The following is a 12,842-nucleotide window of genomic DNA, read 5'->3' as shown; positions in this document are numbered from 1 at the left end:
TTTTCCAACAATGTTCAGACACACTCAGACCACGTGGGTGTGTCTGTGCGTTGCATCGTATTGCAGTGTTCTGCTGTGGATTTTAAGCTTTTCACGTTGCCCACGTGCCACAATCTTAATTAAAATAACACATGTTTAAACTCACGAAGGCCCCCCTCACTGAGACTACGCGCCTTGTGGCACACACACACGTAACGCTCTCCATCACGGCATCCGTCATAATATAGAAAACTTTACCCGGGGTGGGGGCGTAACCACGGCAACAGAGGCTGCGTCTGTGGAGCAAACCCTTTTAGTCTGTCACAGGTAATCACAGGTTATCACTCAAATAGTCGAGAGCGGTGACAAACGTCTACATCTGTGGGGAAAACACAGGGGGGGGGGGTCATTTCAGACTTGTGTGGCTGCAACGCACTCCTTTGACGTATTGAGAGTTATGCAATGTGCAGGTCTGTTTTTATTCTTGGTCTCTGGGGCGGTTGACTAACCGAGAGGCTTTTTTTTTTTCACGTGGCCGTTCTACGTCATTTCTATTTTTAGATCCCTCTGACTTTCCTCCCAGCGGTTTTTTTTCACGCCCGAGGCTTTGTTTGCTCACAACCGCACTGACACCCTGTTTCTGACTCTCTCCACATGTCTCCCCCCCCGCCCCCCGCCCCCCTCCCATGTCACTTCCTACTCATTCCCTCCCCCCTACCCTCCTTTCCACCACTGTAGTAATGCAACATGCATGAGAATGTATCGTGCTGTATAATCAGCTGAGGGAAGAGGAACAAAATCACAGTCTATCACAACCCTTTACTTGTGAACCAGGTAGTCATCGACACACACACACACACACACACACGCACACGCACACACACACACACACACACACACACACACACGCACACGCACACACACACAGTGGGCATGCAAATGTGTTATTTTGCTGCAGTGTGTGTGTGTCATACATCATCAGCTCCGCCTTCTAGATTTCTCCATAGAAGTATTTAATTTAAATTTATTTTTTTTGGACTCTCTTGTTCCTCCCGGTGATGAATGTGTCCCTGCCTGTGGTCGTGGCTCACTCATTTCTGCTCTCATCAGCCGTAATGAGAACACACACTCAGACATCCAAGGACCCTAGCTTTTGAATAATGTAGTCCTGTTTATCGTTCATAAACACCGCCCGCCCAAAACAGACCTCTTCAATAAACCCTGCGCCAGGCTGACAAATGTCGACTAGATATGCACGTCAACGCCGACTGTTTATTACATTTTCTTCTTCTAGAAATCAGTTAATTAAACTGTTCAAATGGGAAGTGGGTTTCCGTGAATGGTGACAGGCTGAAATGCCTTCCTGTGTTAAATAAGTGTGACATTGGCAGAGAAAACCCACCCGGGCATACATGTGCTAATGTGTGTGAGAAACAGAAATAGATTGTGTGTGTGTGTGTGTGTGTGTGTGTGTGTGTGTGTGTGTGTGTGTGTGTTTGTGTGTGTGTGTGTGTTTGAGAGGCAGATTGAGGAAAGAAAGAGCGTAAACCCAAGTTCAGCTACATGCCGCTCTTTCCTTTGCCGTACTCTATAATTCAGCTCCTCCTGGCCAGAGATGGAGCGAGGGAGGCACAAAAAGCTTCTTGACTGCTTGAATTCATTTAAAAAGCCTCGACTGCGTCTCCCCGTACTCTCCATCCATCCACCATCCCCCCCCCCCCCCCCCCCCCCCCCCTTCTCCCCACTTGCTCCCCGCTGTCAGCTCCTCTCTGCCTCCCTTTAGCATATTTTTATCACAGCAAGTCACCGACTCCTCCCCGGAGGCTTCACCTTCTGTGTGGGTACGATGAAACCTATAGATAGGGCCGGCACCGCAAGAGCAGACGGTGGGATTTAAAACAGTAGCCCCTAAAATAGCTGGTCCGATACTCCTATTCCGGCGTAACCATGGAAACACTAGATATTCCTCCTCATCCTTTAGAGAAATAGCCGCAAGCAAATGGACGAGAGAGTTGAATTCTCCACCATTTTTTATTTTTTTTCTACCAGTGCTCCCATGCATTTGTTCATATTGAACTCATTTTTTACATCCAATTTTTTGGCTCTCCAGGATAATTATGTGGGAAAAAAAAAAGAATAACCCCGGCTGTGTAAACAGTCTGACACCCCAGATATACATAATGATTTTTTAAGGAGAGCACAGCTCCTGAGAGTAAGATGCAGCTGGGTGAGCTGTATCTCAGAAATATGGGGGAAATTAACATCCATAATCCCTGTTGTGTTCCAGCTTGCTCCAACCAGAACTCACTGTTGCATGGCAATACATTGCTCTTTGGTAATGGGCTCTGAATGGGTGGCTTGTGTGTTGTTGTTGTTGTTGTTGTTGTTTTTGTAGAGTTGAAGTAAATATCTTCCATTGAGGAGCAAATCCAAGTTTTAAAGATGCGGTGCAGACTTGTATTTCACCAATTTAAATCTGCACTTATCGACAAGCTTATGTTATTTGGCTCAAATTAATATAGCGTCACTATTTTGGGTTTTCAGCTGTTTTTAGGGCAACATTTTAAATCATTTTAAAAAGTGTTACTATTACCCGCTTAGTTATCAAGTAGCTGGTGAACATAGTGGAGAGTTGAGCAGCTAAAGACCCAGAATTATCACATTTGTGGTGTGGCCAAAAAACATGAATCCCAATTAACGCTAATATTGCTCCGCGTGTGCCTAATGTGTAATTGCTTGCAGCTAGCTGCCCAATTAAAGCAATAGTCATTACTAGATAATAGTCTACAGCGCAGATTATCAATAATTGTTTGCGAGTATAAAATGACACCGTTGACAGGGATTGCTTCTTTGACACGCGCCCTCGCCTCACACTAAAGGGGCTAATTAGAACACACCAAGTGTAATTGGTTGGCAAGGAAACCGGCCCACTCTCTCATTTGAACACCAGATATAGAAAAATAAAAACATGCACTAGACGAGGTGGGAGCTGAGGTATATATATATATATATATTGTCCGTTTCTCATTTCCATAATCCAAATATCTGGGGTGTCTATAGTGAACACGAAGAGACGTCTTCTGGCTCTCGTCATGCGCTTCTCATTGGTCTTCTTATTAAACAGTACGGCTGCTGCATTCAGGAAAGGTTAATACGGCTCGCAATGGAGCAGAGCACACCAGTGTTATGTCAGCAAAAATGTCAAAGCAATTACTGTCAGTTTTGCAGCAAAAAAAAAAAAGATGAAAGTGTGTGAGATGTGTGAGTCAGACGGAGGGAAGACGCCCCACCGATCGGATCGGCCTCCTCTTTATTTGATCTCTGCTCAGCCGCCGTGTCGTCATCGTTATCGTTACGACACAAATGCCTCGAACGGCCACGTCTTTTACGTGAAGGGCTTTTTCACACGACCTTGGAACCTGGCGGCCGACCACAAGAGCATCATGAGGTGTCGTCCCAAAGGTGTCATGGTGGAGTTGAAGTCAGGGCTCGGTTCAGACCGGTCGAGTGGTCCCACACCAAACTGGAAAGACCATGTTCATACGGGCCGTGCTTTTTGAACATTTTGAACATGGAAAGAGCCTTCTCTGAACTGTCGCCACAAAGTTGGAATCACACTAGTGTCTTAAATATAATGGCGTGGCGTGGCATTAACATTCATCGTACTGGGAAATAAGGAACCTGGTTTGGAAACCATGTAAAACAAATGTTGACTTCTTTTCTTTCAACATTTCTCCCCCCACCACCACCACCACCACCACCACCACCAACTCTCTGTGCATTGTGTGTGTATCATGTTATCTTGAAATAAATCAAAGATGTACGTATATATACAGAAAATATATGCACCATAGGAGCACAGAGTATAGGTCCCAATCTTAAAGGATATTTTGCAAAATATGAAAAAGAATAGGAGAGAGATACACGTACACACGTTAGTAATGTGTGTGTGGGATGTGGTCAGGATACAGCCTCTCTCTCTCTCTCTCTCTCTCTCTCTCTCTCTCTCTGGGCAGGCTGAGGAGGAGCATCTGTATCAGTGCCCGCGGAGAGTGATGGACGGGCAGCGGGTCGCCACAACACACGCATTGTCCTCCCGCAGAGTGAAGTGAGGGGACCTGCAGGGTCTGGCTGGGCGGAGGCGTGTCCCGTTTGCCCTTGAGGAGACGATTGGCTGCCGCAGGAGACCAGCGGGGGAGAGGGAACACCGGCAGGAGAAAGGGGGAATAACAAATGGCCAAGAAGAGGTGATGGATCTTCTGGGAGATGCTCCGGTAGATGACTGAGGCGGACCGAGAGTGAAGTTCAACCCCGGCGAGATCCGCTGTTTGCGGGAAAAGCAGGTGAGTTGAGTCGGGGGAAGGACTACATATAAAGAGCCCGTCCGTTGGTTCATCGGACTATATCATGCAATACACCGCGGCATGACAGCGGGTCACTAATTGGGACACCGTCTGAGGACTCAACCGGGTGGACTGAGCGGCCGTGTGGCAATCTGCGGGTGCACGTGCAGAGTGTGCGCGCACTTTTCTTCATTCAAGAATTCTTCATGGGTCACGGATCGGGCTGTCATTGTAGGCTACGACATGCATTCATACATTCATACATTCAGGGTGCGGGAATCGAACCGTCGTCCCTGCAGGTGCGGGACTGAGCAGGGAAACGGTGCGTTATGGCGTTAAACGGCTATTTTAATTGGATTTAAACGGAGACAGCACGTGCAGCACAACCCTTCCGTTTTCGCGCGTGCTCGTGCGTGTGTGTGCGTGTGTGTGTGTGTGCGTGTGTGCGTGTGCGTGTGTTTGTGTCAACCCTCTGGCGTCACCGCGGGACCTTGATAACCTTGAAACCTTGATAACATCTTCCCTTCATATACACACACACACACGCACGCACACACACACACGGAATAGACACATGCTACACAGGGATTTACATAATAGAATCCAATTACCCTTAAGTAAAGAACACACATGTTTTTATATATATATATATATATATATATATATATATATATATATATATATATGTGTGTGTGTGTGTGTGTGTGTGTGTGTGTGTGTTTGGACTAATCATAGTCCATATTAAAGATGTTTTTGCTTATGAAACCAGATATGTAAATACAGCAGGAGGACAGTGTACAGTGTAAAAAGCATCCTCTGCCTCACATTGTGCAGGTTCGATGTATCGCGGCTCATTTTAGGGTTGTGAAACCAGCTCCTGAGAGCAGCAGCAGCAGCATTGCAGAGGCAGGCTGCATCATACGGATCAGTAAATACTATCAGAGAGAACAGTCGGACTGTAACATCCTGATCTCTTTATGCTCGGGAGATCATGATTCACCTTCCGGTGGAAGTGAATGTCCAGATCTTCTCAAATGTCATCGGTGCGTCCTCCTGTTATGCGGTTTCTTTTCTTCTTTTTTTAGCTGTGAGGTTGCAAAATCGGGACAAATGTTGTCATCATTTTATTGCACGTCATGTTGATTTGAGAAGGAATTAAGTTAATTGAGTGTGCAATTTCCACCAACACTTGGATTTTCAAAGAAAAGTATATATATATGTATCCTATATGGATACTTCATGAGCTCTTCTCTATTACCTGCACTCACATCGACGTGGCCTTTCCAGCGGTTGTAATTTGCACGAGGGCGATTCAGGTTGGTTCAGGTTCGGTTCGACATCTCCAGGGAGCGTAGAGGCCACGTAGACACAAATCCACACAGCCTCCCTCTGCTCCCACCAATTTAAAAGGACTGCAGCGACGTGGGAAACAGCAGCACAGCTGCCAAAAACGATTATACATATTGATTATGGCACATGTCTTTTACACTGCGTTCAAATATTTGATCCTCGTGGCCCCTATTACACATATTTGTCTTTTTAAGTTTTTGATTGACTGTTTCAATAAGTAATAAGGTTGAGAGGGAGGTATTAAATCAGACATAAGATGGCTGTGGGATTCATATATAGCGTTTTCTTTTTTCTAATGTTTTGACAGAACAATACTTCAGCTTCTTCTTGTCCGTGCTTGAATGTGTAACGAGAGGCCGGTGAAGAGGAAGAGATGGGAGGAAGAAACTGTTCGATAGAGAGAGAGAGAGAGAGAGATAAAAAGAGAAATGAGGCAGGGAGCGTAATTGTCATTGCCAACGTTGACTCCTCACGCCCCTTGAAGGTCACGGCACTTAAGAAGTCTAAAAGGTGCGACAATAGAGTTGTTAATCTGCCATTATGGTGCTTATACAAACTCAATGTGAACTCTGAAAAACAAAAAATCAATTAAAGTGCCGATTTGCTCAGATGGGCCAGAGCTTACGCGAGGGGCACATGGGAAGATTTGAGTCGCTTGCTATTATTATCCTGGATATTAAAGATATATCAGATATCAAGCGGTATCCTAGCGAGGGAGAAAGCAGAGAGAGAGAGAGAGAGGCTTTGCAGGAGAGTGTGTGTGTGTGTTTAAACAAATCTAGTCGGTGGTTCTAAAGTATCCTTTCCCTTTCGCAGGTGTCTGTCGCCATTGACGTTTTAAAATGGAGTCCACTCACCTCCTGAGCAGCTCTAAGAAGAGGGTGAAGATCCACCCTCACACCGTCACAGCCAAGTACGCCACGCACACCCCTTACTCCCCTCAACCCGGAGTGCACACACACTTCCCCCAACCAGGGGACGAGGGCTATGACGACGCCCCGTCCTTTGAGGACTTTGGCTCCTTCCTGGAGGAGACGTCGGACAAGAAGCAGCTGACGGAGAGCAGGAAGTGGCCTCTGACTCTGTTCGGGCCCAAAGACAAAGACACGACGAACAAACCTCAGGTGGCCGGCGGAGAAGAAGGGAGCGAGGGGGGAGCCAGACCGGCGAAGGGGTCCGGGAAAGGAGTAGGGGAACAGCTGGCCAGTTTCGGGGAGGCGTCTGTGTCTGCGTCCCGCCTCACCTGGGTGGTGCTGCTCGGCGCGGCGCTGGCGCACGGCTGTTTGATTGTTTTGACCCGCCTGGCCTCCGAACGCTTCAGCCTGGGCCCCCTGTTTCTGCTCTTGGTACGGTCCATCGTGCAGCTGCTTTCTGTGGCTGTACCGCTGCACAGGGGGGAGAACCCTTTCGGACCGCCGGGCTACCGCCTGCGTCTGCTCTGCTACGGCGTCGCCTACTCTCTCTCCCTCTGCTGCGCCTACGCCTCCTTGACCTTCGTCTCTCCCGGGAACGCAGAGAGCGCCTGGCGCCTGGCGACCACGGCGCTGTCGGCGACCCTGGCCTTCCTGCTCCTGGAGGAGAGGCTGGGATTGGCCGACGGGATCACCGTCGCCGCGGGGCTGTGTGGTTTGGGGCTCGTGTTGCTTCCCACAGCGGACGAGAGCAATTCAGATTCACCGACCGACCCGGTCGTGTTCTGGAGGGGTGCGTTCGGTTGGTCTCTCTCAGCTCTTGCGGGACTGTGGATGGCCTTGGCACTCGTTGGGTATCGTTCCCTGAAGGAGAGGGTGGGAGTGGGCACAGCTTTGTTCACGGTCAGCTGGACGGGCTGCCTGCTCGCCCCGGCCTCGCTGGCTCTGCTCCAGGAGGGCTGGTCCTGGCCTTCGAGCGGCCCAGCCTGGAGTCTGGTCCTGGGCCTGGTCGCATGCTCGGTAGCGGCCTTTCTGGGGATGACGCACGCCCTCACCCGACTCCACCCTTCTCTGGTCTCCGCCTCTCAGAGCCTGGAGGTACCTGTGGCCATGCTGCTGCACCTGGCGGTGCTGCCGCTGGCTCCCAACGCGCCGGAGGTCGTCGGGAACGTGATGGTCGTACTGAGCGTGGGCTGGCTGGTGGCGATAAAGCTGCTGCCGGCCCGCGGGGGAGGGCGACGCCAACGGGAAGAGTACGAGGAGATTCTGGACTCGCCTATCAAATAGGCAAATCTTCTCTCCTCTTCACACCTACACACCCTTGTCTTCCCCCTCACTCCCTCCTTCATGAGATTGATTCGGGTGTACATAAGAGACTGCTGAATGTTTATTGGAGCTTTATCGATTTTGTATTGTCCTCTTTGCTTCGGAGAACGTGCCAATATCGTGTTGTCTGTTCTCGTGACTATGTGATGTGACATTAAAATCTTCTAATCAGTATCTCATCTCCTTCAGTGTGTGTGTGTGTGTGTGTGTGTGTGAGCGGGAGAATATATTGGCTACATTTCACAGGAGTGTAATGTCAGTCACTTTTACCGGCCAGCTGAGGGTTTGCCAAAGATTGATGCCATCTATTTGGCTGCTGGCGATCGAACGAGAACACAGGAGACGGGAGACACAATGAGAGGAAGATAAATGCTGGTAGAGAGAGAGAGAGAGAGAGAGAGAAAATGATGGGATTGGCAGACAGATAAGACGCAAGAGAGAAAAGGGAGTGATGGCAGATGATGAAACGGAGGTGAAAGAGAAGGAAGCCGGAGGGGGGAAAGAAAGCGAGGCTGGGTATTGTGCGGCGTCTCTGGCCAGCTGGCTTGTTCCATGAGACTTATACCTAAATGTCAGACACGTGACCGTCACTCTTCTTCTTCCTCTCCTCCTCTCCCTCATCACTAACCCTCCAGCTTTCCTTTTCTCTTCCTTGTCTCTGTTTTAGTCTGCGTTAAAAAAAATGAATGAAGCGCCGACATGAAAGGACATGACGAAGCTTCCATTCACTGAAGTCCACACACACACACTGCACAGATGGAGACTTAACACAACCGCGCGTGTGTGTGTGTGTGTGTGTGTGTGTGTGTGTGTGTGTGTGTGTGCGTGTGTGTGTGTGCGTGTGTTTGTGTGCATGCTGGGTGCCATAGTGAGAGACTGATGCAGGAGGAAGTCTTGCCTGCAATCCTCCACCAAACTGCACATTTAAGAAAAGGATGTGCGCCCACGCACATGCACATGGACATGCACACGCACGCGCACACACGCACACGCACACACACACACACACACGTGGTTGTAGGCTTTTCATTAGAGAAAAGGACCAATTGGTTTCAGATGTTATTTGTTGCTGTTTTATTTAGTGAAGCACATACGGCAGTACTTGTACTTTATTTTATGCTACTCCGTGTACTGTACTACATTTTAGAGTAAGATATTGTTGTTTTTTACTTGACTACCGTTATTTGACAGCTGTAATTACTCGTTACTCTACTGGTTAAGATTTGACACCCAGATGTATACAACTCAGCGCCTCCTGGCCCAGTTACAACATTACAATTATGCTTTTACTTAAAGTTAAATCCTACTATTTCTAATTATCTTTCTCCCTCTTCCTTCTATCTCATTCAAACAGTGTTCCGCTCTTAAAACTCCACAACAGACATATAAATACTTTAAAAATAAATGAAGAGGTGTTCTGGGGACCAAAGAGAGAGTGTGTGTTTATGTGTGTGTGTGTGTGTGTGTGTTTGTGCGGTTGCAGGAGGGGCGGACTGGCGGCAGTGTAATAACCCTGGTAGGGTTTTATCATTCATAAACACTCAGACTCTCTTAAAGCAGCAGTAGAGCGGGGGAGAGGGAGCGAGGGAGAGGGAGAGAGGGAAAGAGGGAGAGAGAGAGGGAGAGAAGGAGAACCCTGCCCAGACTTGAACCATCCAAAACCTCTGAGAAGCTTCCTTGTGGTGGTTGGTATCTGCAGACATCACCACAACCACACAGACATTGAGGTATAACCTCTGGCCCAGCGCATAGATGAAAACACACGCAATGAAAATGAGTTGACCACCGTGTTTTTATTCATTACAGTAAACCCACAACATTTATGGTACATTTAAATTCATTGTCACCGGCCGAAAACATGCAAAAAGAAAGAAAGAAAAAAAAGAAGAAACAGCATTAAAAACAGAGTATGTGCAAAATCATTATCACTGGAAAGTTCCAGTCAATCTTATATTATTTTTGGCCCCTTGGCGATTCGGGTGTCTCCTCTGTCCTTCCCACCCGCTCTATCACTCTGCTCAGCTGCAGGTGCACCTGCTGCAGTTCTGTTGCCATGGCAACCAGGGCCTTTTCCATTGCGGCCATGTCCAGCGGAGAAGCCCCTCCCTGCTCCTGCGGGCCAGATGTGAACGGCTTCATTCCCAGGCCGAGTGCTGCCCCTAAACCTCCAGGTCTCAGCGTCGGCCGGTGCCCCATCGCTCCAGAAGGCGCCGCCCCGTGGCCTCCACCTTCCTCCAGCCGCTTCAGTCGGGCGTTCACCTCACGGCCACCGTGCAGAAGCTGGTGCAGCGTAGCGTTCAACCTTCTCTCCCTCTCTGCTTCCACCTCCCGGAGCTCCAGCAATCCTCGTTGCAGCCTGACATTCGCCTGCTCGGCTCGCGCCCCGCAAGCCGACTCCGGGCTGGGGTGACACTGCTGGCATGACCCCTTAGCCAGCTTGTCCACCTGGGTCCTGAGAGAGAGCATCCCTCCGCAACATTGCTCCAGAGACACCAGCAGCATGTTCTGCCTCATGTGGGAGTCCTCCAGCGTGACGAAAAGCTTGTCCCAGTGGGAGAAGTCTGCAGCCTGGCACGGCGTGGTTGGAGTTTCCCCTGTAGACAACAACAGTTATATAGTCGTTCAATTAGCTTAAATACTGGGTACCGAAGGATAAAGAAAGTTGGAGTAAATGGTATAAACAACACTTACTCCAACACCTATGAAGTAATTATGGTGTAACGCAATTCAATGGTGCAATAAAAAAAAGAACAAAAAACATGATGTTTTCTCTTTGCTTATGGCAGTTATTAGGTGAAGTTAGAGTTATTTCACTTTCAGAAAAGCTGGTGTCCAGCTGGCAGAAACTGCAAGTTAATCCCTAAAGTTGGTGGTTCCATGTTAAAGAAAACAGTTACATGCAGCATCCAATATACTTTTTTTCAAATTTTCTCTGACATATTTAAAACACATAGCTTGGCTTGAACATGTGTGACAGCTAAAGTTAAAATGACCTGTGACCTGACATTGTATTTAATCTATTGTGATGTGATCGGAGAGAGCAGAGATAATATTTCAAGGAGAGGGTTTTACATAAATAATGTACCCTTCTATGACTGCTTAATATGGTATTATTTGCATAGAAATATAATTACATTGACTTGCAGCGATGTTTTGTTTTATGTGTATAGTTAATAGAAGTGGACCGATAATAGACCCCTGTGGGACACCTTCGCTCACCCTCTAAAACTAATAAATCAAAGTGTGATGAAGAATTCTTAATTAAAGCAAATATGAAGCGTGGCAGCTGAGGGGAAACTTCTTCACAAAGAGAAGCCGGGAATAAGAAGAGACAAGAGGAGCAACAAACATAACTCACCCTCCTGCTGGTCGTGAGAGATCTCGTTGTTGTAGTTGTCTGCGAAGTTCCCCTCGTACTCGAGCTCATTCACACACGAGGATGCACCAACGAAGACAAGCGCACACAGCACACGCCAGATCCTAAACACGTGCATGATGAAGCTCTGAATGCGTTGCTTTAAGAAAAAAATCAAATATCATAAAGGTTTTGTGTTCTTCACCCAGGTTTCCAGCTGCTCCCCCTTCACTATATTTAAAGTTCTTCACACTGAGCCAACTGTTGCTGGGCGCTGTCTTATAAACCCGGCTGCAAGGGAAGAAGGAGGGAGGTTGAGGGTGGGACTGAGGTGGGGGTGGGGGGGGAGTCGTGGGGGGGCTGTGGAGGTTGGGTGAGTAATGCTTCAGTGGAGGTAATATGTCAAAAGTCAAACTCAGTGGGAAATAGGGGGCATTATGAGGATAGAGAGGGCGAGTTATGAGGGTGTGGGGAAAACTATGGTGAAAAGAAAGGAAAACAGTTTCAGTTGCTTTAAAATAGGCCTGTGTTATGTTATATTTAGAAGTGAGATAGACATTGTTTAAATATTCTAAGATATATATTGATGTATAACTGACATATGGGGCCGTAAACTGGTGCTACTGTTACAGTATAGGTTTCAGCATCACACCGTAACTGTCACATGTTTCACAAATGTTCTTAATTTCTTAATATGTTTGTCTTTATATCATTTAATACTTGAGCATTGTTGTTATTAGCAATAGAGGATTGCGCAATGACACGCAGTTGGAGAGACACAAAATAGAAATTGTATAAATAAGATTGAAAAAATCAAATTTGAACAGAGTGAACCGTTGTATTAAAATAAATATAGTAGTTGTATACTGTAGGAAAGTATTCTATATGTATAGGACATAGGTTAAGTATATGATACCCATATATCAAAAATGCAATATGCACCATACACATTTTCTTTTCAAAAGCTCCGTACGAGACTAATCAATGACTAAAATCTAATGATCCTCGTCTTTGCATGACGCGTTAACGTCGTAGTGCTCTCAGGATATTTCAGTCCTCTCTTCAACCTTTTTACTGATGAGTCAGCGTCACTCCCATGGCTCGCTGCATCAACTTCCAAATCCCTTAACCAAAATAAATTGCGGCGTTGCAAAATCTGGATTATATTTTAAATTCGCAATGACTGTTTTTTTTTTTATACCACTTGAAATTAAATATTGTTGCTAAGCAACGCTGCAAAATTCGCTCTCTCCGTCTGCGATTGTATTTTGTTGCCTGGTTACCATGTCGATTAAACATCCCGTAAAGGCCCAAATGACCTTACTCTTACAGACAGAGGGGCTGTGGTCAACAGGTGTTAAGGGGTCAGGTAGCAGAAGTGCGACGAGTCAAGGTCAGAGGAAAAGCCTTGACCTTTCAACTCTCTGCAGACCTCCAGACTGAGACTGAGCTCTCCCCCCCCCCCTCCACCCCCCTGCAGACGTCAGCAAGTCTGCCAGAAACTATGCACGATTTTCTTTGTTTGGCAGCTCGTAACAGGAGCAGAGGGACTAATTGGGGTGGAAGCTGACAGGTTTA

General features: G+C 47.4%; 2 protein-coding genes across 2 annotated transcripts; one reads left to right on the top strand and one right to left on the bottom strand.

The window, feature by feature from the left end:
* Window positions 1-734: 734 nt before the first annotated feature.
* Window positions 735-7,988, top strand: slc35g2a (solute carrier family 35 member G2a). Its single transcript, XM_034562687.1, has 3 exons — window positions 735-813; window positions 3,996-4,322; window positions 6,489-7,988. The coding sequence occupies exon 3, from the start codon at window positions 6,515-6,517 to the stop codon at window positions 7,868-7,870; it is 1,356 nt and encodes a 451-aa protein (XP_034418578.1). The 5' UTR covers window positions 735-813; window positions 3,996-4,322; window positions 6,489-6,514; the 3' UTR covers window positions 7,871-7,988.
* Window positions 7,989-9,765: 1,777 nt separating this feature from the next.
* On the bottom strand, window positions 9,766-11,461 carry LOC117751137 (pentraxin-related protein PTX3-like). The gene is made up of 2 exons (XM_034562714.1): window positions 11,268-11,461; window positions 9,766-10,503 (listed from the first exon to the last, which is right to left on the bottom strand). The coding sequence occupies exons 1-2, from the start codon at window positions 11,401-11,403 to the stop codon at window positions 9,863-9,865; spliced, it is 777 nt and encodes a 258-aa protein (XP_034418605.1). The 5' UTR covers window positions 11,404-11,461; the 3' UTR covers window positions 9,766-9,862.
* Window positions 11,462-12,842: the final 1,381 nt, after the last annotated feature.

Source organism: Cyclopterus lumpus, chromosome 22 (assembly GCF_009769545.1).
Source record: "Cyclopterus lumpus isolate fCycLum1 chromosome 22, fCycLum1.pri, whole genome shotgun sequence".
In the NCBI taxonomy this organism is placed as follows: domain Eukaryota; kingdom Metazoa; phylum Chordata; class Actinopteri; order Perciformes; family Cyclopteridae; genus Cyclopterus; species Cyclopterus lumpus.
Note: the sequence above shows the minus strand (reverse complement) of the source record. Positions and strands in the feature narration are given on the sequence as shown.